This window comes from Myotis davidii, unplaced genomic scaffold (assembly GCF_000327345.1).
Source record: "Myotis davidii unplaced genomic scaffold, ASM32734v1 scaffold333, whole genome shotgun sequence".
Classification (NCBI taxonomy): domain Eukaryota; kingdom Metazoa; phylum Chordata; class Mammalia; order Chiroptera; family Vespertilionidae; genus Myotis; species Myotis davidii.
Genome location: NW_006285266.1, coordinates 793,791 through 809,756, shown reverse-complemented (window position 1 = coordinate 809,756; position 15,966 = coordinate 793,791). Strand labels below are relative to the sequence as shown.

Genomic DNA, 15,966 nt, shown 5'->3' with positions numbered 1-15,966 from the left:
ATATTTTTTAGTTTTTTCTTTTTTTTAATTAAATCTTTATTGTTCAGATTACTACAGTTGTTCCTCTTTTTTCCTCCATAACTCTCCTCCACCCAGTTCCCACCCCACCTTCTCCCCTTACCCCTCCCACTGTCCTCATCCATAGGTGTACGATTTTTGTCCAGTCCCTCCCTGCACCCCCCACACTCTCCCCACTCCCCGAGAATAGTCAGCCCACTCCCTTTCTATGTCCCTGATTCTATTATAATCAACAGTTCATTCTGTTCATCAGATTATTTATTCACTTGATTCTTAGATTCACTTGTTGATAGATGCATATTTGTTGTTCATAATTTGTATCTTTACCTTTTTCTTCCTCTTCTTAAAGGATACCTTTCAGCATTTCATATAATCCTGGTTTGGTGGTGATGAACTCCTTTAGCTTTTTCTTATCTGTGAAGCTCTTTATCTGACCTTCAATTCTGAATGATAGCTTTGCTGGGTAAAGTAATCTTGGTTGTAGGTTCTTGCTATTCATCACTTTGAATATTTCTTGCCATTCCCTTCTGGCCTGCATCGTTTCTGTTGAGAAATCAGCTGACAGTCATATGGGTACTCCCTTGTAGGTAACTGAGTTTCTTTCTCTTGCTGCTTTTAAGATTCTCTCTTTGTCTTTTGGAGATAGCTAGTCAGAAGTTTGAAGCCCAGAAAAGCTTCAGATGTAAATTCAAAGTTTGTCAGTGTAATGGAGAGTGAGACAGTACTGTGGTAGGTGAGATGCTCGGGGAAAGGTGTACATGAGAGGAGTCGAGCTCCGGGCATAGAACACCGGGAGCCCTGGCCTATGGAAGGTGCCGGGAGTTCACAAAGGCAGCTGGAAACCAGGAGCGTGGTGTCACTGGAGCCAGGAGAAGCCATCATTTCAAGAATAGGACTAGGCAGCACTGTCAGAGGTTGGACATAGTCACAGTGAGGACGGGTGAGTTTGAGAGGGCACTTCATGAGGGGGAGCAGCAGGAGCAGGTTTTGGTGTGGTGAGGAGCAGTTAGGCAGAGAAAGTGGGTACGGCGAACTCTCTCAGGACCTCAGGGCAGTTACCAGGGAACGAGAGACCAGGAAAGCGGGAAATGAAGTGCATCCTGGAGTTTAGGGGAGAGCTTGTTTATTTTGTTTTAATGGAGGAGACTTAAGTTTTCGTTTCATGCTAGTAGAAAAAACAATAATGGTTTTACCTAGAAATTGTACTCTATTTATTTGATTTATTTGCATACATATTTTTCTGAAAGGAGACCTTTTTGTAATTTTTCATGTTTCTGTCATTTGTTGTTTGGAGTTGATGCTGAATCAAACATTCTTAAATATAACAGATTCACATTGTGGCTATAGATAATAAGGAAAGTGGTATATTTGCTTGGATACAGGATGGTTTATTTTCCTGGAATTTATCACTTAAATTATTATTTAGTCTATTTTAGTAATTTAGTAGTGCAAGGGATTTTTAAAAAATTACTTTAAAATTTTTTTAAAAGGATTACATTTTAAAAATCAAAATTATGTTCTTTGTTGAATCATATAAAATTACCCAGAACTGATCCACATTGAATTTCATTTGCTGTTACTAACATCCTCCATCAGACTGCTGTAGATAAGCTTCTTTATCTACATTTCTACATCTTGTTATGTAAAAACTGATTCTCCTTTCTCCCTTATGAGGTTTTTAAAAGTCGGTTAGAACTGTGTTTACTTCTAAGGGGAATTACAGTTCTGCCCCCAGAACTATAATTTAAAGTAAACTTTATAATATTAAATTTGAGTATGTTGTATGTATATATGTGTATGCGGGCAGGCACTTAGATTAAGAAGGAAAGAAGGAAGTAACACAGTCCAGGAGTCTGCTAATCACAGATCTCTTCCTCAAGTTTCAATTGAAAACAAAGTAGATGCTATTAAGCAGACAAATCCATTTGTTATTTAAAAGGCAGTGATTGGGATTTTAACTTTAAGGGAAAAGATTGGGATTTGGAATAGTCAAGCTCTAAGTGACTTTCCGGGATAAAACATATGGTGCAATAGCCCGTCTGGGACACCATAACTTGACCTTTAATTCTGTTCCTTTTTTTTCTTTTCTTTTTTGAATTGTGTTAGTCAAAGTGAAAGGGAAGAATTTGAAAATGAGTTCAAACAACAGTATGAACGAGAAAAGGTGTTACTAACTGAAGAAAATAAAAAACTGACAAGTGAACTTGATAAGGTGAGTGATTGGTCTCATTTGCATTCACTGAGGACATTTACATTCTGTCAGCGCTATAATAGAAACTGTGGGTATAATTTTGTATTTGGTGTACATTTTGTTTGCTATTCCTCCTTATATGCAAGGATGGCTTATTAGCACAGGCGTTTTCTCGTTGTACCAATCTGTACAGCAGTCTTCTGGAGAGAGGACATCTCATCTTATGTTTTGTCCCATTTATGTGTTTGTTTGTCTGTTTGTTTGTTTTAATATTTTTATTGATTTCAGAGAGGAAGGGAGAGGGAGCAAGAGATGGAAACATCAATGGTGAGAGTCATTGATCAGCTGCGTCCTGCACACCACACACCGGGGGTTGAGCCCGCAACCCCGGCATGTGCCCTGACCAAGAATGGAACTGTGACCTCCTGGTCCATAGGTCAATGCTCAATCACTGAGCCATGCCAGCCAGCCCCATTTATGTTGTTGAGTCTCTGTTCTTTACTGCCCTTTCCATCTGTTCTCTTTTCTTACTCTGTACCTAATATTCACCACTGACCTCTGTCATGGCTAAGTTAAGGCTGGCCTTTATAAGAGCAGGAACAATTAGGTCAAACTGGAGAACTTTTGACAACTATAATATACTAGAGGCCTGGTGCATGAATTTGTGAACGGGTGGGATCCCTAGGCCTGGCTGGTGATCGGGTCCGATCAGGGCTGTCTCACACAGTCCTGATCAGGCCGATCAGGGCCCAGCCAGCCACGGGGAGGGACTGTGGGAGGTTGCCCAGCCACTGGAGATTGGCTGTGGGAGCGCACTGACCACCAGGGGGCAGCTCCTGCGTTGATCGTCTGCCCCCTGATGGTCAGTGCGCATCATAGCAATCAGTCATTCGGTCAACCAGCCATAACGGTCACTTAGGCTTTTATATATATATAGATTCATGATGGAGGATTGACAATAGCTAGAAATAATAGTGTTGGTCTGTAAAAATCCAAAGAAACCAACTCTGCCTAAACTCTGTACCTTGAACAAAGAGCCAGAACCATAGGTTAAGCTTGTAAGTAGCCAGGTCAATGAACAGAATTTCAAATGCTTGAAGGAATGTTTCCCCATTTAGTGTATCAGATATTTGAAATGGCCATCATCCTATATTTCTTGTGCCAGCAGCTCTTAACATATAGCCATAAAAATCCTAATATTAACCAGAATCTTTAATGCCTATATGTACATTTAAATAGGGTTTGGATAATTGTGCTTTATAGTGATTTTCCTCCAATAAAAGTATCACGTTCAGTTGTTAGTAATTCCAATAAAAGACTGGAAGACTCTCCATTCTTTCTGTTTCCCATTGTGTTCCATATGTATTTTCATTTTTTTCTCAGTACTTTCCCCAGGATTATTTCGTTTTCTGAGCATTTAAATTTGACTTTGCTCACCCTGGCTAATGAGGCTCAGTTGGTAGGTTGGTTGGGCATTGTCCTGTGCACCAAACAGTTGCTAATTTGATTCCAAGTCAGGGCATATGCCCAGGTTTCAGGCTCAATCCATGGTGGGAGATGTGAGGAGGCAGCTGATCAATTTTTCACTTCACAGAGATGTTTCTCTCTTTCCCCCTCTCTCTCAAAAAATCAGTAAAGATAAAGTTTTTTAAAAAATTTACTTTACTTATTTGGTTGAAAGCTACTTAAGAAAGAACTGGTAGTTCATTTTGTCAAGTTTTATAGAGCCGATGTGCACAAGCACTGGAAAATGGCCCAAGAAGTACAAATGAATTTGAAACTGAATAATGTTGTAACTGTTAGTTATTTCTGCTATAATAAGACTAAGTCACATAATTGTTATTTCATATGTTTGACTAATATGACTACAAAATTAAACCATCATTTCTTTATTTGTGATGAAAGATGAGTAGCACGTTGAGAGCAAATTCATATGGTAGGTGAGCATTTAATGACGAGTGATAGCAAGGAAGTATTTAGTCCTGCAGAAATAAGGAAGGATTTGGGGTTTTTGCTTCTTTTTTAACTTCTCCACTTTTGCTCCTTTTATTCAGCTTTAGCTTCTTCTTCTGTTTAACTCTCAGTTCACCTAACTGTACATCTTCGCTGTTTCTGTCCATTTCTTCATTTTCTGGTTTGGTGTGAGTTGAGTGTTTTCTCCACGAGGGGTAACTAAAGAATACCTTTGCCACTGCTGCCCCAGCTGTTCCGGGGGAACCCCTGAAGAGAAGTGAATTTCCTCTTCACAGTAGTTTAGGCCCCAACTATGCCAACATGGTGGCACCTGGGTCTTAATCCAGAAAATGTGACCAAGACTAACTCGGTTCTCGGTTCCGCGAGAGCAGGCGTGGTGGGCACAGGCTACTGCGGATGTCCCATGTGAGGATGTCCCAGACGAGGATCGTTCTGAAGCCCAGCCTGAATCTCCGCTCCGCCGGCGGGCTCTGTAGTGCTCGGTTTATGGAGGGCAACCCCAAGGGCTGGCAAATCCACCCGCAGTGGAGAATGGCACGGTGCCCTGCGGCGAAAAGCGCCCACCTGAGACCCAAGAGACGCAGTCACCGAGGGGTCCTCCAAGACCGCCTGCCCAGCGCCAACGAGTCTTCTACAATCCAGTGCAGGAGTGCAGCCGGGATCTGGCATGTGCTGTGATCACCGAGTTTGCTCTCATTCATCTTGGGGACAAAGGAATCCAGATCAAGGTGCCAGGTGAAAAGGAGGTGCAGAAGGTGGTGGTGGGCTTGTCGGAGCAAGAGGAGCACAGGCTCTATTGAAAGCGGGGGCAGACCCGGCCCCTGGACACCAGCCTCACAGCCACTGTGGCGAGATCTGTGATGAGGGCCTGCGAGTGCGGGAGGGCCTGGCAGCCTCGGGCCTTCGTTCCGTTCACTTTCCCCGAGAGGTGCCTGGGCTCCGATCCGTGGTTGCCAACGATGCCTCTGCCCGCGCTGTGGATCTCATCCGCCATAATGTGCAGCTCAATAAAGTGGCCCGCCTGGTTCAGCCCAGCCAGGCGGATGCCCGGGTGCTGATGACCAGCACCAGCGGGTGTTGGATCGGTTTGATGTCACTGACCTGGACCCCTCTGGCAGCCCTGCCCCTCTTCTGGATGCAGCTGTGCAGGCTGTGAGTGCAGGAGGACATGGCAGTGCTGGCGGGAACAGCGGGAGACGCTACAGCAAGTACGAGGCCATGGCCCTCAAACCGGGCCTGCCACGAGATGGCCCTGAGGATCGTCCTGCACAGCCTGGACCTCCGTGCTCACCGCTGTCAGCGCTTCGTGGTGCCACTGCTCGGCGTCAGTGCTGATTTCTAGACACGTGTTTTTCTCGTGTCTTCACCGGCCAGGCCAAGGTCAAGGCTTCAGCCAGCAGTGGGCTCTGGTGTTCCATGTGTGGGCGCCTTGGCAAAGCATCGGGGGCCTCTGGTGGCCGGGTCAAGTTCTCTGCAGCCTGCGGTCCCCCTCTGGCCCCTGTGTGTGAGCAGCGGTACTAGCTCGGTGACCCCCCTGTGGGTGGAGCCAATCCTTGACCTGGATTTTGTGGGCCGTGTCCTAGAGGCCGTGAGCACCAACCCCGGCCGGTTCCATACATGGAGCGGATCCGAGGAGTCCTGAGCGTCGTCACCGAGGAGCTGGCCATGCCTCTGTGCTATACGCTGGACCAGCTGAGCAGCACCATCCACTGTAGCACCCAGCCTCCTGCAGCTGTGACCAGCCCTCCTCCATGCGGGCTCCGGGTCTCGCTCTCCCACACCTGTAAGAAAGCTGTGAAGACGGAGCCCCCCGCCTCAGCCCTCTGGGACATCATGCGCTGCCGGGAGGAGTGCCCGGTGAAACGAGAGCGGCCATCTGAGACCAGCCCGGCCTCCCGCATTCTCAGTGTGGAGCCCAGGCTACAGGCCAACTTCACCATCGGGATGATGCCAACCCCAGCTCCCGCCAGCGAGGACTCAGGCACTTCCAGGCCAACCCCGAGGCCACCTGGGGCCCATGGCCCCATGCCCAGCCAGGGTCAGGCAGTGGGCGAAGCTATGGAGGACAAAGGCAGATTGCTCCAGAATAAGAGAAAGGAACCAGCTGAGGATCTGGCCCAGTGGGTTGCCCGGCTTAAGACATTTCCTTGCAAGAAGTTTAAGAAGGGCACCTGTCAATGGGGGACCGGTGCTGTCACTCCCACATCCCTGACACCCGAGGCCACTGCTGAAGCTGTCCCCACTGACTGTCCACAGACCCCCAACCAGAAGCCCCCTGGGTCTGGGGCCACCACTGGTCCAGGTGTAGATTGAGCCATTAAAGAGATTTCACCTTGAAAAAAAACACACAAAAAAAACAAAACACCAGGATTTTAGATATAGAAGCCAAAAAGCAATTATTATGTTAATCTTAAAACTTAAATAACTTTTATAACTAATACATTTTCACATTCACATTTTTAAGCTCCAAAAATAAAAAGAAAATAGAAAAAAAGTTGATATTTTCAGAAGTCTGCAAGTTTCACTTTTTATTAACTTATTGCAAATAAAATTAGCCATGAATTCCATGGAGTAAAAGTAAATGGTTTCTAGTAAGAAAATATATCATTTGCATCTTGTTTATATTTTACATAAAAGCAAAATTACAAAATATGTGGAAAATGTTCACCATGAAAGGTACCCATGATGTCATCATCACAAAACAATTGTTCTAATTTTGTTTCTTTTCAAGTTTTGTTTGTCTACATATTTATAATAATAAAAGCACAACATGCTAATTAGACCAGACAGCCAAACGACCTTCCAGACAAAGCTGGGGCTGCAAGGGCCAGGCCCCTTGAACGAATTTTGTGCATTGGGCCTCTAGTTACTACATAAATGCAGTCATACATACATCCTATTTTTAATCTGCCTTTTTCACTTAAAATGTTATGAGCATTTTCCATATTTCTGTGTAGTCTTATAATTATTATGAGCCAGATACATTAAAGTAAAAATAGTAAATTCCCAAACATACAAAATGAACTGATACTTAGGGAAATTGACTCTGTGCCAGTCCTCTTCTGAGTTACTTTATTTGAATAATTAATTCTCCCAATACCTCTCTGAGGTACACCCTCGTCTCACATTTTATACATGAGGACACCGAGGCAAAGGGAGATGAAGCCACTTTCCTGAAGACCGGTCGTCTGGTCCCAGAGCCCATGCTTTTATTTAGTAACAACGGAAAGGTTAACTTTTTTTCTGAATAAATCTATTCAGAACAACTTGTAGCTATTGTAACATGGCCGTGCAAAATCTGCATTTCCTTCTCCTGCAAATCTCCCACCAAAACCCCAACCACAAATTACTTGGATGGGCTGTCAAAAACAATGGTAATAAAAAAATTTTAAAAAAAGATGTGCTGCAGGAATTAGTGAAGACACTGCATCTGCAGAAAACAGTCTCAGAAACAGCTGGTGGGCTTGTGGCTCTGCTCGCATGAAGAGTTGATGAATCCTCCCACTTGTCAAGGTGCACACTTACCAAAAACAGTCACTTCAGGGCTCTCGGAATTAGCCAGAGGAAGACAAAGCCTTGCTGAGGTCATTTAAGGAATGTCCGGTCCAGTGGGGAGACACGTGTTAGTGGGTTGGGCTCATCTCTGTCCTTCTCTCTGTAGAATCTTGGTCAGTAAAGTCTTGGCTGCCTTCTTACCTCCCCAGTGCCTTTCTGCGATGAGTTTGTAGGAAGTATTCCTGTAGCATGAAAAAAATTTAATCCAGCCTCTGCTACTCTGTTATCGCAGCCTGAATGGACTAAGCTAGGAACCTATAAATATGAGACTTGGAAGACCCAGCAACCTCATGAAGCTATGTTTACTGTTGGTGTCATGACAATTTAACAAACTTCAGTTTTTTGATATTTGGGGATAACTTTTTGAACAGTTACTACCTATGTGATGATATCCAGAAACTTGTTAAATTTGTTAAATATGATAATATTATGGTTATATTTAAAGAGAGACTGTTTTCTAGAGCTTTCTATACACAGAAATGTATATAGATAAAATATGATGTCTGGTACTTGCTTCAAAATAATACAGGAGGATGGGTAAGAAAACAGGAGTACAGATGAATTAACATTGACATTGAGTGCGATTAATTGTTGAGCATGGGTGACGGGCTCACTTATACTATACATCCATTCTTACATATGCTTGTAATTCTTATGCTTTTTTTAAAATGAGGATGAATAGAAGCATCGTACAGACCATCCAACTTCAGAGGGAAGGCGGGGGAGGGGGTGAGATATCAACCAAAAGACTCGTATGCATGCATATAAGCATAAACGATCGACACAGACAGTAGGAGGCTGAGAGCATGTGCTGGAGAGAGGGGTGGGAACGACCAAGAAAGGTCAGTGGGGGGAAAAGGAGACATATATAATACTTTAAACAATAAAGAATTAAAAAAAGAGAGAGAGAGAGGATGACAAAGAGACATTTTCAGACCAAAAAAAAAAAAAATGAGAGACGACGTTTCTGGCAGAATTGGAGAATTCTTCAGGCAAATGGAGACTGTTCACAAATGGAATCAATTCAGTGTAGGGAGAAAGGGGGAAAAGCAAAGGCAGATGGAGACTTCAGAGAGTAATTGATGTTTCCAAACCCATGACCAGAGGGGTAATAGTGAGGGATCAGTAAGACAAGCATTTTTGAGTGGAATATGGTGAATTTAAGATTGAACAAGAGGCGTCTGAGTACCTTGAGTTCCTGTTTCTAAAAGTCACGTGTCTTTGAACGCCTTTCAGCTCACCACTCTGTATGAGAACCTAAGTGTACGCAACCGGCAGCTAGAAGAAGAAGTAAAAGACCTAGCAGACAAGAAGGAATCGGTGGCGCATTGGGAAGCCCAAATCACAGAGATCATTCAGTGGTGAGTACCCTTCAGTGGCTTTGGGGGTGATTGTGGACATAGCTCACATCGGCATGAATTCCGGGAGGTGACTTCGCACGTTACCTTAGTTTTTGCTATGAAAAAATGTTACTCTAAAAGCGTAGTTTTATTACTGATGTTATTACTGATTTGTGTTCGGCTGTGGTTTCCATTCCGTTCCCTAACTCCAACAGATACCCATGTCAGCTTTACACAGCATCATTGAAACATGGTGTTTCTTTCCAAAAAAAGAAACTGGGTTTTTTTCCTCCTGAGACATTGGTCCTTAAAGGATAGAAGAAAGTCATTCACTAGCTATAGATGTTCCTTTCTAAGATCAAAATTGCTGTGTTTATGATTATTTAAGAAACAGAAAGCCTGGAGAAACATTTAGAGAATGAAGATGTACTAGCACCGTCCTCCATATTATAACAGATTGACTCACCAGGGCCTTTTACAAACATTATGTGGGTCCAGTCTAATTTTAGCAACTGCTCTTTAAGCTTTTAGGATTTCATGTGGAATAATTTACCTTAGTAACCGTCATATTAATTCACTCATTAAAATAATTATTCTAGTATTTGTATATATTTTTAATACATGAGAAAAGTGGAAGCAAATGGGGACTTTATTTTCTATTAAAAATAGTTTAACTTTTTATATTTTCTAGTTTTTTTACTTTTTGGTAAATCATGGATATTTAATTTATCTGAAAATAACTCGTTTCTTCACATATTTATAGACCAATCATTTAGTAGAAATTTTAGTTTCTTGTGCTCTTATTTTGGTTCTTTAAGCATTTTTCCCCATTTTCCTTATACCAGGTTAATATCCTCCTTAAAATCAAAAGTGAATAAACACTCTTTTAAGAAATATTACCCAAATGACTCAAGTACCATGATATTGGCTTAACTGTGGATCTGTTATGTTAACTTATGTTGAGCTTAATAATGTGATTATTCAGTGAATATCTAAAGGAAAATGTCCCAGTTGTGGAAATCTGGTTGTGTTCCAAGCGGTACAGTTAAATAGTTTATTAATGTTTAATTTATGTCCTAGTCATCAAGTCTGCATTTCTTTTATTTTTCTTTTTTTAAAAATTGTCATTATTTTTAATCCTCACTCGAGGATATTTTTCCATTGGTGTTTAGAGAGAGTGACAGAGGTAAAGACAGACAGAAATATCAATGTGAGAGAAACACATCGATTGGTTGCCTCCTGCAGGCGCCCTGACCAGGGTTGGAAGGAACCTGCAACCCAGCCGAGGTACGCGCCTTTGACCAGAATCAATCCCGGGACCCTTTGGTCCGCAGGCAGATGCTCTATCCACTGAGCCAAACTGGCTAGGGCAAGTCTACATTTCTGAAGCAAAATCATTTTAATCATTAGCCAAGTGTATATAAAAAAATTACGACTATTTATTTGTAATTCCATTATTCTTTAATCAGATTTGTTATTAAGGTATTGCTGAAAATGCCTTCATAGAAGACAAAGCTGACCCGGCCAGAGCCTGAGCTCCTAGCCCACTGGTCTCCGGAGCCTGCGTGGCGGGCGCGGGTTGGGTGGGCAGTGGGCCTGGGAAAGGAAGGCAGCCTCAGTGTAGACAGGATGAAAGTGAAAGTTTTTATGTAATCCCACAAATTGCTCATTTTACATTTTTCCTATTCAAGTGAAATGTGCAAAAGAAATCAGGAATAGAAAGAAGTCACTTTGCTTAAAAGCTGATATTTAGAAATGGTCGTGTATTAAAAAATGAATTATTAAATATTTAACAGGCTAAAAGAAAAAGATATGCTCCTTGTCCTCAGAGTTCTCACCTACTTGAAAATCACTCTCTGAGATACTCCACCCAAGGCTATGAAGGTCAGGGGTCTCAGCTATTTTCAGTGTGTGGTGTGAAATAGTAAAGATGAAGCAATGCAAACAGTTTCGGGAACTTGTAATATTCAGTAGTCCCCACTTATCTGCAGTTTTGCTTTCCATGATTTCACTTACCCGTAGTCAACCACAGCCTGAAAATATTAAAAGGAAAATTCCAGAAACAAACAATTCATAAGCTTTAAGTGGGGCACTATTCTGGTGTAATGAAGTCTTGCACTATCCCACTCCATCCCGTCTGGGACATGAATCATCCCTTGACTACTCAGGAGTCTGAATTCTAAAGGCGCTAAAATAAAGGTTAAGATTTAAATTTGTGTGCTGTACGCATCACAGATACATGTTAATTTCCCTGAAATGTACTTTCCTCATAGCTGTTCAGTGGCCTGTATTTTCTCTTTGAAAACAACCGACCTGCACAAAGTAGATAGTGTGTTAGAATATACTGCTGAGCTTTGCAAATGTCAACGTTTTTCTGTGTGGAATTATCGCTCTCTGTGTGCAGATGATTTTCATTCCCGAGAACAGGACCTTTTGTAGATTTTCATACGCTGGCACCCCTTGACCCTCTTCTTCCCTTGTTTGGGAGGAGATGTAACAAAGCAGACTTTCTCTTGACAAATTCTAGCATGTGGAATTTGTTTTACTTTCTCTTTTATTATTTTTTAATATTTTTACTTGTTTCAGAGAGGAAGGGAGAGGGAGAGAGAGAGAGAGAAAGATCAATGATGTGAGAGAACAATTGATCGGCTGCCTCCTGCACACACTCTAGTGGGGATCGAGCCCTCAACCCAGACATGTGCCCTGGTCGGGAATCGAACCCTGACCTCCTGGTACATAGGCTGATGCTTGACCACTGAGCCACACTGGCTGGGGTGGGATATGTTTTATTATAAAATTTGAAAATATTTCTACCTAAAGTTATAATATTTGCATCAGCATAAATATAAACTGATTTTTAGTAACCTTTAATCTTTTTTCTTTGATTATTTTACTTACCATTTTAGAAAACAGAAGAACTTTATTACAATACAACTTTGATTTTTGCAGAATATGTTTTTTAATAAGTTTCTAAATACACATATTTCAATTATAAGAATGGTGTGTTATGTTTTTATATAGCATAAAATGGCAGAATCCAATTAATGAGAAATCTTAATATTTTTTGGAAATCATGGGGGGGGTTAATGTGAGATTAAAAGAGTGTTGCTTCTGTGGTTTATGGGTGAAGTTTTAGGGATTATGAGGAAGGAGTAATTTGGATTAACTAAGCACGGCCAGCTGTCATTTATCCAGTGGACATTTCCCCACTTGTCGACATGCAGTGGTGCTCTGTTAGAACTTTAGAAAGAAGGTATGTGAGGACATCTTTACATTTCTGTCACTTTTCACTTATTTCTTTGTGATGCTTTAAAGTAAGTTTTTCTTTCTGTTTAATGTTGTGCTTTATCTCTGTCTTTATATGCATTTTAGGGTCAGTGATGAGAAGGACGCACGAGGATACCTTCAGGCCTTAGCTTCGAAAATGACTGAGGAGTTGGAGGCATTAAGAAACTCCAGCTTGGGCACACGAGCAACAGTAAGCGGCCGTTCTGCACAGAGACTCGCCCTAAGGGAGGCAGGGGAGCCCGGAAACACTGATGAACCTGAGCGCTTTCATTGGTTTGTCTGGGCTTTAGCGACTGTGAAGTTTCCCTGAGGAGTCAGTTAGTCCAGGTCTTTTCCAGTTTAGGGAATCTTAACACGTAGCTGCTTAACCAAAGTTTGCAGGGCTAGTTAGTATTGACAATAACTGTAAAAAAAACAAACTTATTTTTGAGTCTACAGTTGTTTCTGAATTTAATGAAAAATATGTTTTCACAAGCAATGTGCTTATTCTATTTTATTAAAGAAAGATAATACTTTTAAGTAGTTTCCAACTTCACTTGGATTACTAAATTTGAATGTAAAAAATAGAATAGAGCTAAAAACAGTCCTATTATTTCCTAGGATATGCCCTGGAAAATGCGTCGTTTTGCGAAACTGGATATGTCAGCTAGACTGGAGTTACAGTCAGCTCTGGACGCAGAAATAAGAGCCAAACAAGCCATCCAAGAAGAGCTAAATAAAGTTAAAGCATCTAACATCATAACAGAATGGTAAGACTGAATAATATGGTCCTACTGGAATAACTTCTACGTTGGACCAAAAGTATTTGGAGAGAAGTTACATGTTTAGTTTCCTATGACTTTTTCTTTAAAGTGATGACCCAGAAATGGTTATGAAGATTTGAAAATGACTAGATGCTCTCAAACCTTTTCTGCAGTGGTGGAATTTTAATACAGCCTTGTTTCCTCAGACGTGCCCGTAAAGTGGAATGGATAGTACCAATTAATATTCTCTTATTTACTCTTCCCCTGATTTGTAAAATTTAATTGACTTTCATATTTTATTCCATTAAATCCCCACTTCTCTCATGTTCAAGAACATCATATTAACATTAAAATGCAACATGTAGTCAGAACAAAATACAATCATCTGAAAATTCTGGCCATAAATCTTTTACAAATGAAGGTCTGTTGATGGTAAATTTTATAATGATATAATATATTTTAATTACCGTTCATGTTCTTTTATGGGTATAAAAACAAGTATATCCCCACAGTCTCTGGGAAAGTTAGCTGTGAATACATTCCCTCAGTTCTTACCACAACAGTAGAGCAATTTGTACTCTGAATAAATAAATGGTCAAGTGAAAATCATAATTGGACTGGATATAAACATGGTTTGAGAACAAGTTAGTATAGGTGACATAGAGGAACAATAGAAAGTTCTTAAAATGAAGATTTTAAAAAATTTCTTTTGGAGGCTCCAAAGTGTTCAGTCATGAAAAGAAATACAGTCCCATAAATTCAGTTTTGAATGGTGTGAAGCCTTAGTCTTTAAACTGTAGTCATTAATGTTTTGAATAAACTCAGAGGCCAGATATATGGCAGCCCAGTTGAATTGTAAAGCCTTGATATAAATCATCTAGGTATAAATTAAGAGTGTTTTACTTAAATGTGCTAGTGTGACTTGAAAATGGAAAAAAGAAAAAGCTTTTTCTGGAGAATATGAATTCGATCCCACCATTAAGAGCTGTTAAATAAGAAAAGGGCCTGGGGGAGCCTGTTCACAGGGTGAGGGAGAGGCGTGTCCTCCCCCTCCTGGCCCTGCCTCCAGCTGAGGAAAGTGCATCTCTACCCAACCCAGGGGCGCGGGCAGGCTCCCCATTCTGCCCCTCCTCCCCCGCCCCCAATGCTGTAGGACGCGGATTCCATCGTGGTGGATTGGAAACAAAGAACTGATGGAACCTGCCTCAGGACTCCAGAAGGTGAAGAACAGCACTTCTTTACCTCCATCAGTAGCAGACTGGGGCCGTTAGTGTGGACAGTGGGGCTGCAAAGAGAACCCATGTGCAGATGCCCAGCTGGCTACCAGTAGGGCTGATTGCACAGATCACTGTAAACTCCCCCCCTCCCCGGCCCCCCAACGCTCCACAGCACACACACTTCCATCAAGAGGAAGAGTTCGGCACCTGGATTACATGTTGAATGCGGAAAGTGGGGTGGTACATAGTAGGAGCTTATTAGAGTTAGCTCTCTTTGCTATTAAAGAGAGAACATTAGATCCATGAAAAAATCAGAACATATGTAAATAGCCTGGTGCCAAGTCCTGCTAAAAGTTAAAAAACAACAACACACACACAAAAGTCCCAAAGTGGGTCCAGGTCACTGGCTGCTTCAAGGAGAAGAGAGCCAGGGAGGAAACCTACTGGTTGGCCCGAGCCTAGATCTAGGCTCAGAGACAAGGAAGTCAAGAGCCCTCGCAGCAGGGACCGGAATGAGAGACGCATTGCAGGGTCCTCCACTTCCTTCCTTAGTGCCAGCTGTGAGAGGAAGGACACGCCAGCCAGTGCTCTGTACCCTGGCTTCCCCTCCCAGGATCACTACGCCATTTCCTCGACAGACATTCTCTTTCATTCCCTGGAGTAAACTGTAAAGAAACCACTTTTTAAGTGAAGAGAATCCGAAAATATTCTTGGAAACTTTCAATATGTGGTCAGGGAGCTCTGACAGAAAATATACAATGAACCCAGCAATCACCGATGGATGGCAGCACATTGCAGCACCAGTGCGTGCCACCTACAGACTGCACCCACTGGAAACAGTGTCACCCTGCCCTTGGGAAGGTGCAGAGAGGATGGGAAAATCGAGCTGAACCTCAGGATTGTGCCTCCAGAATGTTGCCAAGGAGGACGAACGCCTGAAAACACAGATTAGGACCAAAGAAACAGCTCCCAAAGCTCAGAAAACGCCAAGCAAAGAGTAGGAAACATCCAGTAGCATCGTAGCGATGTGGGCCCGTGTGGGAAGCTCTTACTTCTTCCCGGGGAGATAATAGGCAAGCCAGCCTCCAGGCTGAGGAAAGCGGGGGGAGGTGGCTGAGTTGAGCCAGCAGGACTGCATCCAAGAGACACACAGCCGTTCTCAGGTGGAAGTTATACTGGGCCCTCGTAAAGATTCAAGCAGTTAAAGAAAACCACTGAGCGTCATTCTCTGTGTTGTAATCTGGAACAACTGAGTTTCTTCTTATGCCTGGGACATAGTAGTTTGTTCATAAACCAGGGATATGAGTCAGGCTGAAAATTATAAACATACACATGCTCTTTTCATGGTTCTCTATAAAAATTTATGACAAGGTGAGTTCTATTAAATTTATGACAAGGTGCCCTAACCGGTTTGGCTAAGTGGATAGAGCATCGGCCTGCAGACTGAGGGATCCCAGGTTCGATTCCGGTCAAGGGCATGTACCTTGGTTGCGGGCACATCCCCAGTGGGGAGTGTGCAGGAGGCGGCTGATCGATGTTTCTCTCTCATCGATGTTTCTGATGTTTCTCTATCCCTTTCCCTTCCTCTCTGAAATCAATAAAAAATTTTATTAAAAAAAAGACTATATGATTCCATTATA

At 42.3% G+C, this 15,966-nt stretch overlaps 1 protein-coding gene and 1 pseudogene across 1 annotated transcript in view; both read left to right on the top strand.

Moving 5' to 3' along the window:
* Window positions 1–15,966, top strand: part of CDC42BPA (CDC42 binding protein kinase alpha) — a 178,442-nt gene that overhangs the window by 114,025 nt on the left and 48,451 nt on the right. The window contains exons 15-18 of the mRNA XM_015558957.1: window positions 2,125–2,230; window positions 8,975–9,099; window positions 12,451–12,556; window positions 12,967–13,115. Of these exons, the coding sequence (XP_015414443.1) occupies window positions 2,125–2,230; window positions 8,975–9,099; window positions 12,451–12,556; window positions 12,967–13,115 (486 nt within the window). The remainder of the gene's footprint in view (window positions 1–2,124; window positions 2,231–8,974; window positions 9,100–12,450; window positions 12,557–12,966; window positions 13,116–15,966) is intronic.
* On the top strand, window positions 4,116–6,527 carry LOC102769757 (annotated as a pseudogene).